Raw genomic sequence first — 22,724 nt, 5'->3', positions numbered from 1 at the left:
TTGAATTTCTATCTCATTCCTAAGATTAGGAATTTTTTGTTATTATTTTATTGACAAGATTTTGTGTTCCTTTAGTGTGTACTTTGGAGCCTTTTTCTACCCTAGTGAATCTTAAATTTGATCCCTTACTGTTATCTCACATTTCTTGAAAATTCTGGTTGTGGTCCCTTAACATCTTTATTATCAACTTCAAGTTTATATACTTTGTCTTCAAAATATGAGAATCTATATTTAAAGTGGTCTAACCTAATGGTGATGCTTTCCCATGTTATTTTAGCTCATTAAATATTTTAATGATAGTTCTTTACTTAACACAAAATTGCTTAATTCTAATAAACCGACTATATATTTTTTTTGTTCTACTATTTGGGCTTTTTATGTCGTATCTAAGAATCCACTGCCATGGATTGGATGTAAGGGCAGTATGCTTATGCTTCCTTCTCAAAGTTTTACAGTTCTAGTGCTTACATTTAGTCTATTTTGCATTAATTTTTGTATATGGTATGAGGTAAGGGTTCAACTTTAATCTTTTGAATATAGTTATTCAGTTATCTCAGTACCATTCATTGAAAAAATTATGCTTTCCTACTGAATGAACTGGCCTAAAGCAAATGACCAGATTCATAGATTCTCAAATCTATTCCAATGATCTGTGTATCTATTTTATTTTAGTACCACACTCCCTGGATCACTGCTGTTTTATAGTAAGTTTAAAAATAAAAACTGAGTCATCCAACTTTATTCCTTTTTTGTTTAGTTGTGAATGGACCTTTATTTTATTAATTTACACGTGGCACTGAGAATCGAACCCAGTGCCCCAAACATGCCAACTAAGCGCTCTACCACTGAGCCTAAACCTCAGCCCCAACTTTATTCTTTTTCAGACTTTTTTTTTTTTTGGAGGGGGGGTTCTTCTAGGACCCTTGTACTTCTATATGAATTTTGGGATCAGTTTATTAATTTCTAAAAAGAAGCCAGTTGGTATTCTGATAAGGACTATGTTCAATTTTTACATCATTTTGGGGAGTACTGCCATTTTAAGGATAGTAATCTTGAGATCCATGAACATGGGATGACTAACCATGTATACTTACATCTTCTTTAATTTCTTAAATGTTTTTACAGCTTTCAGAGCATAAAATTTACACTCATTTTGTTAAATTTATTCCCTAAATATTTTATTCTTTTTGATACTATTAACTCTTAATTTCATTTTTAGATTACACATATATCCTTTTGTATATACTGCAGAAGCACAAAGTAATATGTGTTTTGATTAAGTAGTGTTATCTTTTAAATGTCAACTGGAACTATTTTATACAAGTGAATTTTCCATAAGTGAACTTCCTCATTTATAATTAAAAAGGAATATCCTTTACAATGAAAATGTTTCCAAAGTTCCAGGTTTCAGAAAGAAAATAATGACTGATTCTTTTTCTTGATAAATCTGGTCAGTATGAATAATTATATTACACCACTTGAGTAATGTTCTAAGGGGCTAATCAGGTAAATAAGGCTATTCCGCCCAGACTGTTCTCCTTTGTATAAATTTGTCCTCTCTCCTGTTATCAGTCTGTCAGTGATCACTTTGATATATTTATGCCCTTTTCCTTCGATTTTTCTTGTCTACAAAGACTAAGAAAAATGAATAAGCTTATTAGAAATGTGTATAAAGTATAGAACATAGAAGCTTTAAATAACACACTAAAAGTCTAAAGAACAACTTGGGAGAACACAGATCTTAACTATCTATTTTGGCTGCTAGGAGGTTTTATATTTTTAGTGTTGCTTTGGTTTGTTTCCTAGTCTTCAGCTTTGTTCCAGAGAACCGGGAGCTTGTTAACACAAATGTTACTATATTTAGTTTTACTATAACACTACTAAAAATGTCAGCAAATGTAATTTATAATTCTAATTTATGTTACTACTAACTTATGCTCTACATAAATTTTCATGAAAAGTTCTACATTTAGCCTTGACTACATTTAAACGTGAATATCTTACAGTAAAATAAAGGTAGAAAAGTATATTTGTCACAGATATGTAAATTTCCTGCCCAATATATATTTTCTGCCTCAAATTAATTTATCCAATAAGCCCCAGAAGAAGGTATACTTCTGATAATAATCTATCTTTATGAAAATGTTTATTGTACTATTTATTTAGCACACATAAAGCTAGATGTAACTGGAAATCCAGGTTTATGGTTAATACCTCTAGTAACCCATTTCAAGAAATAGAATGTGGTAGGGCTGGGGATGTAGTTCAACAGCAGAGTACTTGCCTAATGTGTACAAGGCCCTGGGTTCAACCCTCAATACTGGGGGGAAAATTTGTAAAAATTAAATTTCTAATTTGCAAAAGTGGGTCTGGAGACTGAGGTTAAGAGTATTGCAAGTGTGTGGGCAGCCTGGGCAACTAAATGAGACCCTATCTCAAAATAAAAATTAAAAAGGGATAAGATTGTAACTCAATGGTAAAGCATCCCTGGGTAAAATCCCCAGTGCAATGAATGAATGAACTGATAGATATGTAAATAAATAAAAGTATAAGAATGAAACAGGAATTTAGTAAATAAAAAAGCAAAACCCAAAAAGTATCTCCAATTTTGTTTATATGAAAGTATACATACATATACATACATACACAAAAAAAGACTTTGCTCCAAGTTTTTGTGATGATGTCTACCCTCCCCCAACCAAAATGCCCATATCAACAAAAATAAAACACCAAAACTCTATGAATTAGAATTATGCTAAATCTACTGTCGAGATGCTTAAATCTAAATAATCTACTCACATTTAGGTTAATTCATGTTTATTATAAAATAAAGTATAACAAGTATAAAAAATAGCATCACAACTTCAAAAAGAGCCTCATTCTGCTAGATATTAACATGTTAACTTCTAGTTTCACAATACAATAGCACAAACTACCTAGAAGAGCCCTTTAATCAAAGAAACACTTTTAGAATCACTTAAAAATCACAAGGCAGTACTGTCTCAGTTTTTTGCCATCCCAACACACTGGAGGAGCTCTCATTATTATGCTTTAGCTACGAGTAAGTATCACTGGATAAAACTGGTGGCTTCATGTTTTTAAAAAATACATAAAATTTGCATTTTGAGGGTAAGGAGAGTAAAATTGACTCTAATTAATTTATCTTTTTTTTGGGGGGATTACAAAGATAAATGTAATTCCTTCCCGTTTTTTTTCATGACATATAGAATAATGTCCAAATCTACATGATGGCCAACACAGCTGGTCAAGAACAGGTTTTGCTCACATCTGTACGCTATTTTTCCAACACCAATTCTCCACACTGACTACTACTATATACGTATTAGCAATATGCTCACCAAGTAGCACTGACTTTTTTTACATTTTCTTGTGTTTCATACTTCCATGTTTTGTATGGTACTGATTCTTCCTCTCAGAAGGTTCTTTCCTTCGTCCTCAACTTCTATCCTTAGTGTTTAATACCAGCCTTAAAGATTCAACTCCAGTGTATTTGTGCAGATTTTCCGGAATTTGCAAATTCCAATTGAGATATATTACTCTCTTCTTCTAAGCCACCTTGTGTACATGAAAGAAATTATCTTTCTTAGTAGACTACACAAGAGTTATACAGTAATTTTCCAAATAGTGAACTCTATGAGAGCAGAGACCATATCTTATATACAATCTTTATATCCTCAGGGTCTAGATAAATGCCAAAACACAGATGTTCAATATAAATTGTTAAATGAGTAAATGGAAATCTACAAGTGGTCCTTTATCTGAAAACAGTACAGTGTTTATAATATCTTCCACTTTGATTTTATTCTAAGTTTCAGAATTTGTATTTTGCAATAATTAATTTACTAATTTTTTTCTCCTCACTTTCTGGAAAATCCCTAAAGATTAAAGTTGGGGTGGTGTACCACAAAAACTAAATAGTGTTACTTAAAGATAAAGTCATTAATGATCATTTTATACTTTATCTTTTCCTGGTAATAGGTAATGAATTAAATGTCAATGATTATCACCTTTGTAATGAGACATTTATTCTAATGTCCTTTTTAGACTTCAGCAGGTCGTATTTCAGTTGCACACTTAATCAGTAAATGGGGTAAGACTACATGGTATAACAGAAATGAGTATGGGATGCACCAGATCTGAGTTCTAGTTCCAATTCTGTGGTGAGGTGGTTGTTTTCCATTAACCAAGTCATTTAATTTCTAATTTATCTCATCATCAGCACAATGATCGTTGGACTGGGCAATTTTTATGGTTTTGGAGTTTTGGGGGAACTCGGGGGCTGGGGTTTAAATTTAGGGGCACTTAACCACTGAGCCATATTCCTAACCCTTTTTTATATTTTATTTAGAGACAGGGTCTCACTGAGTTGCTTAGGGGCCTTGCTAATCTGCTGAGACTAGCTTTGAACTTGTGATCCTCCTACCTCAGCCTCCTACTCCACTGGGATTACAGGTGTGTGCCACTGTGCCTGGCTACTAAGGGTTTTTAATAGGTCTAAAACTTAAGTTACTTTGGTTGATCTGTTCTTTATATATCTATTAACTCAGTCAAAGATACCACAACCTTTTGGAAGGCCAGGACCATTCTTGTCTCTCATTCAATTCAGTCATCTTTTTCATGTTAACCGTTGCTAATCAAGTTATCAGATCCAAAAGTGAGTAGTACAGAATTGAACTCTAGTTTGTGAACCACCAGACTTTCTTTCAACTCATTGCTAATTTAAGATAATGCTGAATCTTGATTCTGTTAAGCAGAGTATTCGCTGCCACACCCAAAGTATTGTATTGTGAACAGGTTCCAGATATGAAAGATAGAAAAGGAGAGGTCAATTCTTTGGGCCTCCATTTTCTTGATGGTAAGCAAAAATATTTTCTAACCCTACTTCACAAAGATATTATCAAGATTATTAAAATTATATGCAAGGCTTTCTACTCTATGTGTAACAAAACTGCAAATATACACATATCCTTTGACTCAAAGTATCCTACTAGGATTTAGCCTAAGAATATCAGGGATGCTCAATACACTCTTTATTAGAATATTATTAAAAAGGAAATAATTTATATGTATAGAGATAAGCTAAATCAATTATTGAATATATAGACATCAAAAATGAATTATCCACATTTAAGTTGCAATGATAATATGTTCAGTGTGTATGAAGTGATAAAAGCAGGTTTATAGCACAATTTGACTATACTTCTAAAATATGTGCTGATATACATTTTTAAATTCTGGAAAATTAAATCATAAGTGAATTTAACTCTTTTTGGCAATAGGCACTTTTTTTTTTTTAGTTGTTAATGCACCTTTATTTTTTATTTATTTATATATGGTGCTGAGAATCGAACCCAGTTCCTCACACTTGCCAGGCAAGCGCTCCACCACTGAGCCACAATCCCAGCCCCAGCATGTTATTCTTTTAAAAATGTGCTTTAAAGGAACCTTTTTGGCTTTTGTTTACTTCTTTTTTCTCATTTTACAAAAGATATGTGCTCGGTTTTTAAAAGGCAGGTAATTCTGTGTGTTCTTTTTCCTGTTAAATAAATAAAATATCTCAGAGAAATATCTAAACAAAAATAAAAGACAACAAAGGCAATAATCATCCCTCTTGCGTTCAACCTCCCTGTTCTTCAAACACTTCCTCTTCTAGCATCCCTTCTTCTCCTAGTCATAAAGGTTCTACAAAGTATCACCTCAGTATCCATGATCCTGAGTTAATGAACACTCACCTACCTGGTGATGGTGTCTTAATCTTGTATCAAGCCTAAACTTTCTCAGATACACATTTCTGCACATGTGTCACACATTCTTAAAAGTCAGCATATTCACAAACTCTATCTTCCCTTCCCTTCCCCACCACTAACTCCAGATGCATATTTCCTAACTCCATTAAAGCCTTCTTCGTTCATATGGTCTCCTGAAGCTGGAAACTTGATTCTGTCCACTCAAGTAAATAGTGAACAAATTCTCTCTTTCATGACATTTCTAATTTACCTCTTCCTTCGTCCATCTCATTGCAATTTTCAAAGCTAACTAAGGCCCTGCTGTTTCTGACCTGGACTACTCAGCCAAACATTTCTTGAGCACCCATTATATTTCAAGCACAGTAAAAAGGAGTTGAGGATATAAGATTAATAAAGTAAGGTGTTGCCTCTCAACCATATCTTAGAACGGGGAAATATAAGAAAATACAATGCAATAAGTACCAAAATTAGAACAAAATCAATAAAACATCAACTCCTTTCCTATATGATCTAATTATACAACTACCCGAATTAACTTTCTAGAATACAAACTAGATCATATCACTCCTCTGTTGTAAAATCCTTGATGATTCTCCCCAATTGCCTATAGGAGAAAGTCCAGATGCTTTAATACCATGTAAACACTTCACAATCTGGTCCCAATTTACCTAACAGTTCATCTATTACTTTTCTTTCACTTCACATCCTATGACCTAACCATGTATAACCAGATGCTGTTCTGATAATACGCTGGGTACTTTCCTAACACCTAATGCTTGTGCATCCTGCAGTAGGAGAGAGCCCTTCTTCCTTGTGCCCAGCAGCAGAAACCCTGTCCTATTATCAAATGAAACCTCCTTTCTGAATCATACATTAACCTTTTCTCCCAATGTTCCCCAACTCCCTAGTACTAGGAATGTCCTGAATCAAGGAGAGCTCTATCATGGAGCACACTCCCATCACTTTTTATTTTTTATTTTGAGTCAGGATCAAGCTAAGTAGCTGAGGCTGGCCTTGAATTTGCAATCCTACTGGCCCAGCTCTTAAGTCACCAGGATTACAGATATGCAGCACCACACCTGGCCCAATGTAGTTTTAATACAATCTATTATAATACTTCTTACATTGTATTGCAATTTGTTTGATATATTTTCGCTCTCTACCACTAGACTGTGTATTCTTAGTGACAGAGATTACATCTCATATTATTTGTACCCTTCCCAAAGTCTAGTTTTAGTAAATATTAAAAACAAAACAAAACAAAAAAAAAATTGTTAATGATAGGGGGAAACAGATTTGCAGAGAACTAAAATATACTACACATTTTTTTTGTTGTTGTTCTCTGTCTGGAAGCCATGGGTATACACTAAGGTCACTACCTACCACCACTGATAAATACATGGAACACAAAGAAGACTGTTTTAATCTTTTCCCTCTTATCTATCTAACTAGGATTCATCCCACAAATAACAGTAAACAATACAGAGAGAAGTCCTGCCCACCAAAGGCTGGGAAGAGGCCATTAAAAGGTAAACAATAAGGGGCTGGGGTTGTGGCTCATTCAAGACCCTGGGTTAGATCCTTAGTACCACATAAAAATAAATAACTAAAATAAAGGCATTGTGTCCAACTACAACTAAAAAGTAAAATATTTTTTTAAAGGGTAAACAATAAGTAAGATCACAAATACTGATCAATGTGGTGAATTTAAAAAAGCAGTCTGATGGAATCAAGGGTGCTTAGAGGAGACACATGTCACTTTAAATGGGAATAGGGAAGAAGTCACAGGTTTCCTCGAGAAGGTAATTTTAGGAAAATAATTATGCAGGCAGAGGCAACTGAAGAGAAATACACTTGGCTGCTTGAGAGAGAGTAGAGACAATGTGTCTAGAAAAAGAAATAAGTGAGCTGGGCACAGGGGCACATGCCTGTAATCCCAGCAACTTGGCTGAAGCAGGAGGAATGTAAGTTCAAAGTCAGCTTCGGCAATGTAGCACGGGCCCTAAGAAAGTGAGACCCTGTCACAAAATAAAAAATAAAAAGGACTGGGTATGTGGCTCAGTGGTTGAGCACCCCTGGGTTCAATCCTGAGTACAAAAAAACAAAACAAAAACAAAAAACCAGGAAATGAATTTGGAGAAGTAGGGCCTTTGTAGTTGGAACCATGGTGGAAGCCTCAAGACACCTACTTGGGTTTGGCATTTTCTAGTTTACTAGTTCTATTGTCTGCACAATCATCTACATTCTCATAGCAGGACAAGAGCATAATGGAATGGGGTTCACAGCCCACTCTATTGTTAAGCAGATGCCAAATGATCCTCAAAGTACCTCTCCTGGTTTCTGCTGATTAGAAGTACTGCTAGATATAATGTTGTAAAATATGGTCCCAGGGCTAATGAAAACATGATAAGCACAAAAAATAAAACCACTTTAAAAGAAATACAAACTTCTATTAACTATAAGACAAGTCACAGAGAATGATATCAAAAGTATCCTAGATTCATTATAGGAAATAAATACTCTGCTACTTTCAAAATACATAAGATTTACAAATATATCCTTTTAACTGAATGAATTTTTCCATTCCCATGTAAACTTGTAATACAAATCTAGATCTCAATGATTAAATAAACTCCCAGTTTCACCTAGCCAAGGTTTTTCTTCACTTTTACAAAAATTAAAAATTATGAGAATTGTACAAATTGATATGCTTTAGAAACTCTCAGCAGTAATTTTGTGAATGTTTATGCCAGTATCTATTTAATGCAAGTATTACTGAGATGGTAAAACAAAGTCAATCCATTACATAAATGAATATTTGTGAAACTAGTTGCTAACGCAACAGAGTAGTTGCTAGGAAGTCAACCAGTGTGAAATTACACATCTTAACTCCTATTCTCAGTAGCATCTGCTTGGCTTGCTCACTCGAACATGAACAATCCTCTAAATATAAAGACCCTTTCATTATCCTTGTAAGATCTTAAAATTCCAGGATGCAAAGCCTTCCACCAGCAAAAATAAACGCATTCTCGGTATCACTACACTCAATACCTGTATCCAATGATCTCCGGCTAGTGTAGTAATGTTTCCCTAAGGCTCTCTAAGGCAGATCAGAGGTAAAATTTTTTCCCCCATATTTTGCAAGATCATCAAAAGCAGCAGAGGCATCAAACAATAATCATCTCATGTTCCCTCTCTCCCTTTCCTCCAAGGGCCAAAGTTTCTTAAAATGAGTCTTCATAATAACCCATGGCCCCAACAGCTATGAAGCAAAAGAAAACATTTTAGTCTAAAAGGGGAAATGTTTACATTCTGCAAGCTGATCCCATTCATAAGGTCTTTATCTTCTCTTCTCCACTCATATAGGATGGCTCATTAAAATGTATATAAATACCCTATATACCTTTTAATCAATCCCATCTTTAAACTGGTTGTTGTCATTATTATTTCACCCACAGATTCACACTTGGTTGGAAAATAAAATTGCATGATTTCTCCCTGGAGTTCTATCTCAATCTTAATGTTTGGAACTCCAAGAAACTGTTTAATGGAAAACTTCTCTATACAGGATATATAGTCTTGCAGACTAAGTCTGGGTATTACTAAGGAAGGATTTACTCTCTTTTTTTTTAGGGTAGAGGTTTGAATTAAAGCAAGGACTTACAACCTTCTTAAAGTGTGATTCGAGAAACAACAGTATCTGTATTACATGGGAATTTGTTAGAAATGCAGAATTTAGGGCTCTACCCTAAACCTACTAATCAGAATCTGGATTTTATTGATAATTTGGGTGCTTATATACCTATATCATAAAGTCTCAGAATTGGTGAAAAACTTTAAAGCCTATCACACATAGACCTTGAACAATAAAATTATGACTCATAAACTACAGTCCCCTTCACAAATCCTTTATTTCTTATACCAACAGGTCCTACTTAAGAGAAACTTCCCATAAAACTATAAACTGCTTGTCTTGAAACACATCAAGCTTATTATAGCAATTGTTGTTAGTGGAAGCCACTAACAACCGATTTCTTACCTAATCTGAGCTCTCCGAAGTTCCCACACCCTATCTTCTTGCCAACCCTGAAGTTGGGTCCTACCATAAGAACCCCAGAGGATGTCGAAGAGCCAGATGGTCGAGAGCAGTGTGCACTCCTTTGTGCCATGGGTTTAGTTGTCCGTTGTCTTTCATCCTTTTCCCTACTAGGATGGTCCATGATCCTACACGACAAAGTCTCTGTATAACGAGTAGCCTCAGTGTGTATACCTCTCTTCAATACAAAAGTATGTCCAAATAAACCGTAGTCAGAGAAATATAAGAAGTTCTTTTGGCACCATATTTATGTTTCTAATTTATCTCCAGGAGATGAAAAACCATTGATTAGTTCCTGTAGGACATGTAGTCTGTAGGTCTCAAGCATAGGAGGACATTTTGTAACCTAGGTAAAAATCAAGAAAACATGCAGTTAAAAATTAAATTTTGAAACAAATTGAGAAAGACACCACTAATTAGAATGGATCATATCCAAAGATGAACAGTGGATAGCTTCCTGAAATAGGTTTTGGTTTCATATCCTCCAACAGTTTAACCATCTGGATTAGTTATTCATGTGTTAACATAAGCTCAGTGGGCTGCAAACTATGGAAACTAAGGGAACACACAAGCCTTTACCACAAAATAGTTTCTTCTAGTAATGTACCTATGACCACTATCCCCTAAAATATTCGTTGGCTTCCTCATCACAGGCTAACAGAAAGATCTAGTGAGGTTAGAGTCAAGTTAAATACAACGTGGACAATTTAATTACATGTTCTCTTTTTAATTTATCTAGAATTTAACCAGAAATGAGGTTACTCACTGCCTCTCTTCCCCATTCCATCATTTATCAAGCACTGGCAGCAATTAGGCAATCGGAAGGAATTCCCCAAACCCTATTAGTACTAAGTAGCCATAGACTAGAGCTTTGAAAAGCTCAACTTTTGGTCTAGCTTTTGATGTGGATTTAGCATGCAATGACAAGACTTTCTAAAGGAGATCCATTATAGAAACTCAAAGAGAAAATAAAGCCAAAAAACTAAAAAATCTTAAACATAAATAACACTCATCCCTACCAGAATTCCCCAGTTTCCCAATTCAGGACTGAATTTATCACAAAAGGTTACAATGAGATCATTTTGATGCTATATTTGATAATCCAAGTGAATATCTGTAATATTATGTTTGGTTTTTGTCCATTCTGGTTCATTACTCCTATAACCCTTGTTATTTCCTAAGCAATCAAAATAATGTTGGGGTGCTTTAGACCTCAGAGGAAGGCCTTAGAAAACAAAATGTAACCTTCCTTTTGCCCTCCTTCCACCTGCTACTTTTTCTCCCCAAGGCAAGCCATAAAAACTAGAGTTTCTTTTCCCCAAGGCAAGTTATGTTGTGAGCTCTTAGAACTTCCCACGACCAATCTTCTCACCAATCCTGAAGCTGGGTCCTACCATAATTACCCCAGAGCATATCTCTTCTCCAATGCAAGTTCCCTAGCCCCTACTGTGGAGCTGCTGACCATAAAGAAATTCTCTGACCAACCTGTTTCACAGAAGATCATAATATGCCCATTTCAAAAAGCTGGGAGGGAAGAATGCTGCACAGAGAGGCAAAACAATCTGAACAGACTGGCTTACTAGATTTCCCCACTGTCAATTATTAACATAAAATCATACCCTTTTGTCCAGTAACATTTCTGAACCCTCATCCACGCTTCAACCATGCCTACACAATGAAGTCTTCACAAAAAAGAAAAAGGACAGAACTTGGATAGCTTCTGGATAGCTTTTAACATAACTGTAGACAGGGAGATTCCTTAAATGGTGTTGTACCACCTACAGAGAGCAGGAAAATCCTGTACCACTTGCCCCATACCTCACCTTATATATCTCTTCATCGTATCCTTTGTAATATCCTTTATAATAAACCAATATATGCATTTCCCTGAGTTCTGTGAGTCACTTAATAGAATGAATCCAAGGAAGCGGTTGTAGAAAGAAGCCCTATTGATAGCCAGTCACTCAGAAACAGAGGTAAAACAACTCAGGGCTTAGGAATGACATCTGATGTGTGGGAGAAGGGGTTCATCTTGGCAACTGTTTCCTCATTCTGTGGGATCTGATGCTATCTCCTGACTATGTCAGAACTGAACTGAATTAGGACATGGACAACCAGATAGTGTCCACTGCTGTAGAAATACTTGCTTGCTTGCTGGTTGGAAGAAATCCCCATACCTTTAGGGGTCACAGAAGTCTTCTATGTTGATTATTGAGGTGTGAGAGTAGAAGAAAATCAGTTCTGTTTTCTCAACTCAATACCCTTAAGAAAAAAATACTTTTTGTCACATGTTAAATCCATGTTTATGTTTCACTTTCAAAACCATTCTCCTAGCTGGGCATGGTAGCACATGCCCATAATCCCAGTGGTTCCTGAGGCTAAGGCAGGAGGATTGCCAGCCTTAGAAATTAGCACGGCCCTAAGCATCATAGCAAGATCCTTTCTCTAAATAAAAAAAATTAAAAAGGGCTGAGGATGTAGCATGTAGCTCAGTGTTTACGCGACCCTGGTTTCAATCCCTGATACTGGAAGAAAAAAAAAAAAAAGAATGGAAAAAATATTCTCCCCAAAACTTTAAGAGAACTGAACAATTACTTGGTTATCATTACTAGTACATAACACAGCAAAAATATCTAGACTGTAAGCTTTCTGAGGACACTAGAGATAGGATATAATCACAGGTACAAAGCTAAGAGCTGACTGTTCAAGTAGGTACATAATCCAAAAATATAATATTTTTGCTTCATTATAATAGTTTAAATTACTGCTTACTCATCTCTTTTTATTGAGATGAGATTAGCAATTACTAGATTTCCTATATGAACAATATAAAGGATCACAAGTTTGAGGCTGGTCTGCTTCAACTCCCTACCCACCACACACACGCAGTAGCTGGGATTACCTGCACCACTATGCCTGGCTTAAAGTTCTACTTCTTTATCACCACCCACTGCTCAAAATGATTTTCTGGTTCCCAATCATAAACTCTGTAGCTTGTTACTCGATGCCCTTGAATATCAACCATCTCAATCCTCTTTTTAAATAGCTACAACATAGGGTTGATGATGTAACTCAGTGGTAGAGCACTTGTCTAGTATGCATAAGACCCTGGGTTTAATCCCCAATACCACAAAAAACAAAAACAAAAACTACAATATAAATACAAAGAATACATGCCTATACCTAGAATGGCCTCTTAACTCTTCCATTTGCATTTAAGGCTTGACTCAAGCTTAACTCCTGGGTTAAACCTTTTATAACCAATTTGTCATTTACACTTGAAACACCACTGTCTCTATCAGTCATTTGTCATCCACCATGTACCAGATTATAATTATGCATACCCTAATATCTAATTTGATAATAAGCTTTTAAGCTTAGGGATCCTGTAATTTCTCCTTTAGTTTCTTACATATAATTAAGGTAGTACTTAATAAATATGTTGGATTTGTTCAAGTATTTGAAAACAGATTTCAGTGACAGAATCAAATGTGTACACAACAGAGAACTAGAATTCATCTATTAAGAAGCTAATATTAATTCACTTAAATTCAGTGTTAAGATATGTTAGGATTTCCATTTCACAAGAATATTATATAGTTTATTTACAGGACTAGTTGGTAACATGTAAAAAAAAAAGCTTAAGAAGGAGGTTAAACAATACTGAAAGTAAAATTAAATTATACTATAACATTAAAAAATGATTTCTAAGAGCAACAGCAAAAAACAAACATTTATTTCTTACATTATTATCTATCTCATATTATTTCTAGTCCTTTTTATTCCTCTAAAAAAAGTAGAGAAAAGGGGGCTGGGGATGTGGCTCAAGCGGTAGTGCGCTCGCCTGGCATGCATGCAGCCCGGGTTTGATCCTTAGCACCACATACAAACAAAGATGTTGTGTCTGCCGAAAACTAAAAATAAATAAATAAATAAATATTTAAAAAAAAGTAGAGGAAAGAAATTATATACACGTAGTAAGTATGTGTTTATTTTTCTAATGAATAACCATTTGACAATAACTTGTAACTTATTTATTAAACATGTTACACACTGTGATGAATCAATATTTGAATTTTTATAGTCAGAGCAGCAAGTTCCTAAAGAAACCTCAATTCTAGTGGTTCCTATTAATTTAGGTATGACTAAATGAGAAGAAAGATGAGATATTTTTTAAAAGTATGAAACTCCACATATTTTTTTGAAATCAAAAGTTATATCTTACTGGTTTGGTGATGTTTGCCTATTCAACACAAAGAAATGATAAATGTGCTAAGCATGGTGACACACACCTATAATCCCAGCTATTTGGGAAGCTGAAGCAGAGGCATTTTAGCCTCAGCAATTTAGTGAAAACTTGTCTCAAAACATAAAAAGGGCTGGGGGGTGGGGTGAGTGGTAGAGTGCTTGCCTACCATGCACAAGGTCCTGGATGCAATTCCTTATACTGCAAAAAAAAAAAAAAAAAAAAAAAAAAAAAAAAAAAAAAAAAAAAAAAGAAAAAAGAAAAGGATATAAATTAGATATCTCACCAAAAGGTAAACAGATGGGAAATAAGTATATGAAAAGATGTTCAATACCTGTCACTAGCAAACTGCAAATTAAAACAAGTGAGATACTATTACACACCTATCAGAATGGTGAAAATCCAAAATACTGTGACAACACCAAATGCTTAAAGGAGAATACAGAGTAACAGGAACTTTCATTCATTTTTGGTGGGAATGCAAAATGGTACAATCAATTTGGAAGGAATTTTAATGATCTTATAAAATTAAACACAATTTTTACAGATGATTCAGTAATCATACTCCTTGGAGTATACCCAAATGAACTGAAAATTGATGACCCACAAAAACCTGCACATAAATGCTTACAGCAGTGTTACTTATAATTGTCAAAAAACCCTCAAAATCAAGGATACTTTTAGTAGGTCAATGGATAAACAGACGGTGGTAAAGCCATGCAACAGAATATTATTCAACAATTAAAAAAAAAAAAAAAAGCAAAATCACCAAAAGACATGGAAAAAAGTTAAATGCTTATGGCAAAGTGAAAGAAGCCAATCTAAAAAGGCTAAATACTATATAACTCTATGACATTCTGGAAAAGGCAAAACTATGGAGACAGTAAAAAGATGATTGGTTGCCTGGTGAAAAGAGGGGACAGAGGGATGCCAAGATGAATGGTTGGAGCACAGGAGATTTTCCAGTCGGTGTAACTATTCTATATTAATATTGGCTCATCAACTGTAAAAAAAAATACCACACCAATGGGATATTTTAATAGGGAAAAATAAAGTGGGGGGAGAGAGAAAGAGAGTAAGAATATGGAAATTCTGAACTTTACATATAATTTTTCTGTAAACCTGAAATTATTCTTACAAACTAAAAATAAGTCTATTAATTAATATAGCAATAATTTCATCTAAAAACAGCACCAAGAAACTAAAACTACTTAGGAATCTATTTATATAATACATATAGGATTGGGAATGTAGCTCAGGGATAGGGTGCTTGCCTAGCATATGTAAGACCTTGAGTTTAATCCCTTGCACTGCAAAAATGAAAAAAAAAAAAACATATAAAAACATTTGTGCTCAAAATTATAAACTACCATTGAGAGAAATTAAAAATCTATGTAACTGGAGAGACTGAAAGGTGTGTTCAGGGATTAGAAGTTGTGATGTCAATTTTCCTTAAAGACCAATTTAATGCAACTCATATCAAAATCAATAACATGGTTACAGGGATTAAAACACTGATTAAAAAGTATATATGGAAACTGCAAAATAAGTCTATTTTGTTATAGCAGCTAGAAAACTAACACTTGTCGCAACTGCTATAATAATCTTTACACACATGTATATAATTTTATATGCATATAGCATACGTATACAATTTTTAATATGTATACATATACAATATAAAAAAAAGAACATATGGAAAAGCAAAGGACACAGAAATAGCCAAAACAATCTTAAAACACACAGAAAAGGATAAATTCTGTATGATTCCACTTATATGAAATACTTAGAGTAGTCAAAATCATGAAAACATAAAATGGAAAGGTGGCTGCCAGGGACTGAGGAAAAGTGGAAATCAGGAGTTTTATAGATATACAGTATCAGTTTTATAAAATGAAAAAATTCTAAAGCAATATATAACATTGCTGTTGCATGCCAGTGTGAATATGATTAACCTTATGGATCTGTACACTTAAAAATGGTTACCAGGGTAAATTTTATGTTATGTGTTTTCCTACTCCAATTAAGAAAAAAATCAGAATACAAAGTTGGAAGAATCTACTAATTTCAGAACATATTTTAAAGCTGCAATCATTAATACATACCTGTTATTCCAATTATACAAAGCTCAAGAACAGGAAAAATTAACCTATGGTGAAAGAAACCAGAAGTATTTGCTCATAGAAAGGTGGGTGTTTAATGGAAGAGAACACTAGTCTAATGAATATCCACAGGTATATGCATTTATCAAAACTCACCAAAATGCTGAGCATAGTGGCACACACCTGTAATCCCAGTGGCTCAGGAGGCTGAGGCAGGAGGATTGCAAGTTCAAAGTCAGCCTCAGCAACTTAGCAAGACCCACTAAATAAAAAATAAAAAAGGGCTGGGGATACAGCCAAGTGCACCTGGTTCAATTACAACCCACAAACTCACTAAAGTATTTTTTTAAAGATCTATATGATGAAAAAAAATCTGTATAACATACTTCAATCTGTGTAACATACTTCCACAAATAAAAATACATAGGTCGACTGTAGGGAGGAATGGGGGGAAGGGCAGTATTGTATATCTGATCCTGAAAAGGGTGAGGAGGGCTAGGGATGTGGCTCAAGTGGTAGCGCACTCGCCTAGCATGCGTGAGGCAGTGGGTTCAATTCTCAGCACCACATAAAAATAAAATAAAGACATTGTGTCCACCTAAAACTAAAAAATAAATATTAAAAAAAAAGAAAAGAAAAGGGTGAGGAAGGCAGCACATGTGGTCAGAGCCCAAGCATGGAAAGTACAATCCAGCATGCTATATTGGCACATGCACAAGGTGAGGATGGCATCCATGTGAAAGAAGAAGTCTGGAACAGAGTATTGGAACCCAAATAGAGTAAGAAGAGTAGCAATGAGAGAGTAGTTATATACAGGCAGTGACTAAATAGGTAACATATTGAGGACAATTATGGTCAAATTTCTCAGTATAAAAGAATTTAAAAAATGGAAAAGGAAATAACCTAGAATGAAACGTGGTGCTGGATGTACATCAGAAGTATCAAAGTAAACTCATTACGTTTTATACACACACAACAGACAAATACAGCAATAAAATAATTACTATCTCCCTAGCTAGGTGTAGTGGCGCATGCCTGTAATCCCAGTGGTTCAGGAGGTGGAGGCAGAAGGATCGCGAGTTCAAAGTCAGCCTCAGCAATTTAGCCAGGCACTAAGCAACTCAGTGAGACCATCCATCTCTAATAAAATACAAAACAGGGCTAGGGATGTGGCTTAGTGTTTGAGTGCCCTGAGTTCAGTACCCAGTACCAAAAAAAAAAAAAAAAACAAATCATCTCTATCCACTAACAGGACCTGAGGGGAGCAATACCCAATAGCAATGAACATATCTGACAAACACCATTCTCAAGTAAAAGGACCAAGGGATCCTTGGAGAAATGCTAAGTTTAGAGTTGAGGAAGCTAACAGAGTATAACATGAGCCTACAACATGAAAATAAAGAAACAGTCAATGAATGATAGTAATATGTCAAAAGAATACATATGCAATCTTGTAGGGAGGGCTCCTACTGACCAAATGTGAATATCAAAATAAACGATACATAAGATTATAACCCACCCAATAAAGGAGTAAATCAAAAATTTATAAGACATAGTTGAATAAATTATAAGTTTGATTAGTAATGTGATATTTACTTAAGACTTGAATTAACTTTTTTTTTTTTAAAGAGAGAGTGAGAGAGAGGGGGACAGAGAGAGAGAGAGAATTCTAATATTCATTTTTTCTTAGTTCTCGGCGGACACAACATCTTCGCCTGCATGTGGCACTGAGGATCGAACCCGGGCCGCACGCACGCTAGGCGAGCGCGATACCGCTTGAGCCACATCCCCAGCCCAAGACTTGAATTAACTTTTCCTAAAATATTTAGCATAATTTTTAAGTGGATCCTTTTCCTATATATAATATTGGGGCAACTGGCAATATTTTTAAAGGGAGTCTGAGGATTGGATATACTGTGGTTATTTAGGAAATACATGCTAAAATGCTGGGGCTTATGGGATATTTTGTTAGGGGAGAAAATGTTCTTTGTACTGTATTTGACAAAAATGCATTGAAAACATTGTCTACTTAATCTGTAATATTTATTTTTAATGTATTTTTCTTTATAATGTTCATCTTTGGCAGTCACTGGATCCTTCCCCTGAAAAAGTAAATTAAAATAAAATTAATGGCTTTAGGTTTATGTCTTCAGTTCTCCTACTTTTTCAGTAAAAAGAACTAATCTCATTCCCATAATCAGTCACCAGCTATGTTTTCAGACTACCTGCACATTTTACAAAAAGTAAAAAAGTTGGGTTAAAATATGATGACACTTTATTTTCCCTCTAGTTCTATCATTCGTTTACTCTCATTTTGTTTTGTGATTTCATCAACTTAAGAGGGTTCTCACTCTCTAGCAGCCTCTTCCAGTCTTTTTACTTTACTTTACTCTGCTTAGATACCACAATCTATAATTTCTATCACTATTCGGCCAAAGCCTCCATCGTGTGTGAATCTTACTACTGATTATATATGCCGCTGAGTACTGACAGAGAAATATGTTACAACTGGTACCATTATAAATATGTGGTCTCCTAATTCACCAGAATCCTGAACAGTGCTATACAGTTTTTCTGGTGTTTTCCTTAGCAGGTGATCCTATATTTCATTTAAGAAATAAAAGCCACCTATTAACCTACTGGGAGAGGTATGGGCTGATATGCCATTTAAAAAGAATTCTTTTTTTTTTTTAAAGAGAGAGTGAGAGAGGGAGAGAATTTTTAATATTTATTTTTTAGTTCTCGGTGGACACAACTTTGTTGGTATGTGGTGCTGAGGATCGAACCCGGGCCGCACGCATGCCAGGCGAGCACGCTACCACTTGAGCCACATCCCCAGCCCCAAAAAAGAATTCTTATAGTATTTCAAATTTTAAGTAAAAATTAATCATAATACATTTGTCCTCCTTCAAATCCCATTTTAAACAATCTATAAATAGAAAATTATATTGACCAACTTATACAGTTATATTATGTGCATACGGCAATAAATAAATTCCACTATTATAATTATAATGCACCAATAAAAAAATGGCAAAAGGGTAAAAAAAATCATTAAAATCTTGCTAAAATATGTCATAATCATACATATATCAGTGAATTTATGTAGCAAAATAAAAAGAAAGAAAAATTTTAATAGAATGTGCAGCCCAATCTCACCTACCATTACACCCAATGGGAGAAATGAATTTTATTCCCTCAGACTCTGTTCACAAGGGCTCTTACTGTATAGAATCTCATAAGAAACATAATTTTAATGTTTAAAGATATGCATGTATTTTTCATAAAATGTAGCTGTAGAACACACAACAATTTCATCTGGTGCTCAACTAGAAAACAGAATTTGATCCAACACTGGAAGAAAAACTGACCACACTAGACTTATTTAAAGGCAATATGTGTGTTCCTGAAAAATATATGTGACCATACATGATATTAATCTCATGTCATGAGCTGAGATCCAAATCATGAGTAAGATCTGACTCTTATATATTGATGAGGCCATTTACCAAGTATTATTATTAATGAGAAACTAGAATCAACTTAATGTCCTTGACTAGGAGAATTGTTAAATTCCAATGTACCTATGCTGTGGAACATTAAGTATATAGCTGTTGGAAAGAAAAAAGGAGATCTATGTCTTAGTGTGGAAAGAGTAAAATATCCTATTAGGTAAAAGGGCCTACTGCAGAATAAAATGTATAGTATGATCCTGCAAAAACAAGTAAAATAAAAACAAATTAATACTGAATTCTTTTGCAAACACTCTTTCCACGAATATGTTTGCACATACTTCAAAGTCTGTAAAAATTAACAGCAGTTTACTTTTGAGGGATAGGATCAAAAGGAAAAGAATGAAACTTTTTTAGTAATTTTTTTCCAACTTTTTTAGTAATTTTTTTCCTTTGTCAATTGCTGGGGATAGAACCCAGGGTAGATCCTTCCAGATCTGGTACTTGCTCACTTTTCCAGCTTCATTTCTGTTAATTCCTCCCCTTATATTATATGTTAATGAATATTAAAGTACTTCAATTCTTCCAAATGGCCCTGGATCCTTCTTTACCCTGCTCTTCATTATGTTAACTTATGGGCATATCTAACTTTCATCTTAAATATCTTTTACCTAATACAAACAATTACAGTACTACTTGAGTACCCACCAATAGCACTAATAAGGTACAATGTAATTGTTTATGCACCTGTGTATTAACTTTGTGAAGGCAGGAACTATTTGTTATCACATTCTCCATTTTATTCACTGGGCCTAGCACAGTTAGTTCTCAAATATTTAGTGATTAAAGAGAAATACAAATGAATAATTGACTTCCCAATTCTGTTCTCAACTAATGAACAGAAATTCAAATTACAAAGATCCTAATTCCTATCATCATTCTGAGAAGGATAAACATATTACAAATATCATGACAATTATATCCTGCTTTAATTGTCTGCAATGTTATCATTATTAAAAAGACAACAGTCCTGAGAAAAATAAATTTTCACCTATATGTCATAAGAGACCATCAAAAGCTGAAAACTAATGACCAAGATAATGGTTTTATTTTAGATCCAATTCTAAGTATTCTCATGTGGGAGTTTCTCTGACATTATAAATATTTAGTTCCTATGTATTTTCCCAAGCCATGAGAAACAATTATTTAATTTAGGCACAAAGTTGATAAGGTAGAAGACCAATGCCAAAAATCTGCATTTTTATTCTCAGCCCCAACACCAATTTGTTTTCTTCCATTCAATTCACCTTCTATAATAGAAAAAGGGACATACCTAAAATATACAGTACCTTGCACTGGAAGAAAAACAGATTTAATTGAATTTAAGAAGATATACATATGTACTTTTTTGTATTACTTCTACATAAATGAATCCTACAGAATGACAGCAATTATTGAAGGAGCTTGAATCATTTCCAGATGTCAAAAAGAAAAACTACAGCACCTACATTTATTTAAAGTGTTCCTAAGTCAATAAATATTTAGTGAGTGCCTCCTGTGTGCCTAAAAACTGGTAAAGTTAGAACAGTGAACTCAACATGTACAATTCCTCTGCTTATAGAGCTTACAGTGTAGAATGGACATCACAAATAACCACAGGAATAAAAGTATTACAAATCTGAACTATGGTGCAAATTAAACAGAGTTGCTGAAAGAAAGTTCATATTGCTGTTTTGGTACTAGAGATTGAACTCACAGGTGCTTTCCCATTGAGCTACATCTCCAACCCCATTCATTTTTTTATTTTGAGATAGGGTCTCATTCAATTACCAAAGATGGCCTCAAACTTGTGATCCTTGTGCCGCAGTCTCCTGAGTCACTAAGATTGCAGGCATGTGCCACTATGACCAGCCTGAAATAAAGATTATGGGTGAGTCAGAACAAGTTTTAGATAGAGGGTGGTAAGGACTTTATGAGAAGCCATTTTTAAACAGTGTCTTCAAGATGAGAAGGTACCAATCTTGTCAAGAGCTAGCGACATAGCCTTGACACAGAAGGATTAATAGCCTATAAAGAAAGGCTGCTGGTGAACGAAAACCAAGGAAATGGGGATTACAGTGAGCAAGGTGAGGAGGTAGCAGGAGTTCACTATTCAGTCGTTTCTGTTGGTCACTGATAGCAATGAAAAGTCATTTAAGCAAGGAAATGACATTTATACTTAAAGGAATGTAGGCATTTACATTTTACAAATGACTGAGTGTTGTGTGACCTGTTCAATGGAGTCAACCTGGATGTACCTGCCTTAGTAAAGACAATCATCTCTTTTCATAAAGGAAATTAAGGCTCAGAAAATGTATGGTCACTGTGTGAAAGTCCAATCCAGCCAGAGAAGTCCAAATCCTGAGCGCTATAGTCCTTCTTCCACACTTACCAAACGACCCTTGCTTGCCCACTCACTTACTCACCCATTCAGCCCCATTGAGTCAAAAGTGTACTGGCCTCAACTGTCCTCCTGAAATAATAAAAAACAGATGTGTGTGGTAATTTTTGAATATTTTCATAATTTTTTTGCCAGGCAGCCTAATCTTCCCTCCCTTAAATACCTCAGTTTCTTCTATTTCCCATATTCAATTTAATAGTACATTTATGCCTTCTTTCTGTGGCAAAATTTCTCTTTGAGGACATATTTGTGTTTTTTTAAGTAGTTTTATTGACTTCAGCTCACATACCATATAATTCATCTACGAAAGCACACCTCTCTTAAAAATAATTTTTGAATAGGAGATTTCAAATTTAGTCTTAGTCCACAGTTAGTGCAATTAATTTAATCTAATCAGCTACTCTAGTTGCTTTATACATTTCATCACTTGATAGGGAGGGCAGGGAGCTGTACACCTGAAAAGGATTTTATAAGACTAAATGACTGTTATCTTACCTTTGGACCTTACCTCTAAATCTTATCTAAGTTTGGTAGAGGGCCTTCTTCTATTAGAAGCTTTTATCAGAGAGGAGGGAAAATACTAATTAAAATGTGTATTTTTTCAAATGATCAATATAAAT

The 22,724-nt window shown here is 34.6% G+C and overlaps 1 protein-coding gene across 4 annotated transcripts in view; it reads right to left on the bottom strand.

Moving 5' to 3' along the window:
• CSNK1G1 (casein kinase 1 gamma 1) overlaps positions 1-22,724 on the bottom strand; it is a 158,690-nt gene that overhangs the window by 97,319 nt on the left and 38,647 nt on the right. For 2 of the 4 annotated variants that reach the window (XM_081291272.1, XM_081291275.1), the window contains exon 2: positions 9,808-10,210. In XM_081291272.1, coding sequence (XP_081147398.1) covers positions 9,808-9,988 — 181 coding nt within the window. In that variant the 5' untranslated portion in view covers positions 9,989-10,210. Of the gene's footprint in view, positions 1-9,807; positions 10,211-12,041; positions 12,127-22,129; positions 22,177-22,724 lie in introns of all 4 variants that reach the window. The other 2 variants (XM_081291274.1, XM_081291273.1) reach the window with 2 other exon arrangements.

Source organism: Spermophilus citellus, assembly GCF_964194105.1.
Source record: "Spermophilus citellus genome assembly, chromosome: 4".
NCBI lineage: Eukaryota > Metazoa > Chordata > Mammalia > Rodentia > Sciuridae > Spermophilus > Spermophilus citellus.
The sequence above is the reverse complement of the archived record's forward strand: the minus strand, read 5'-3'. Positions and strand labels throughout refer to the sequence as shown.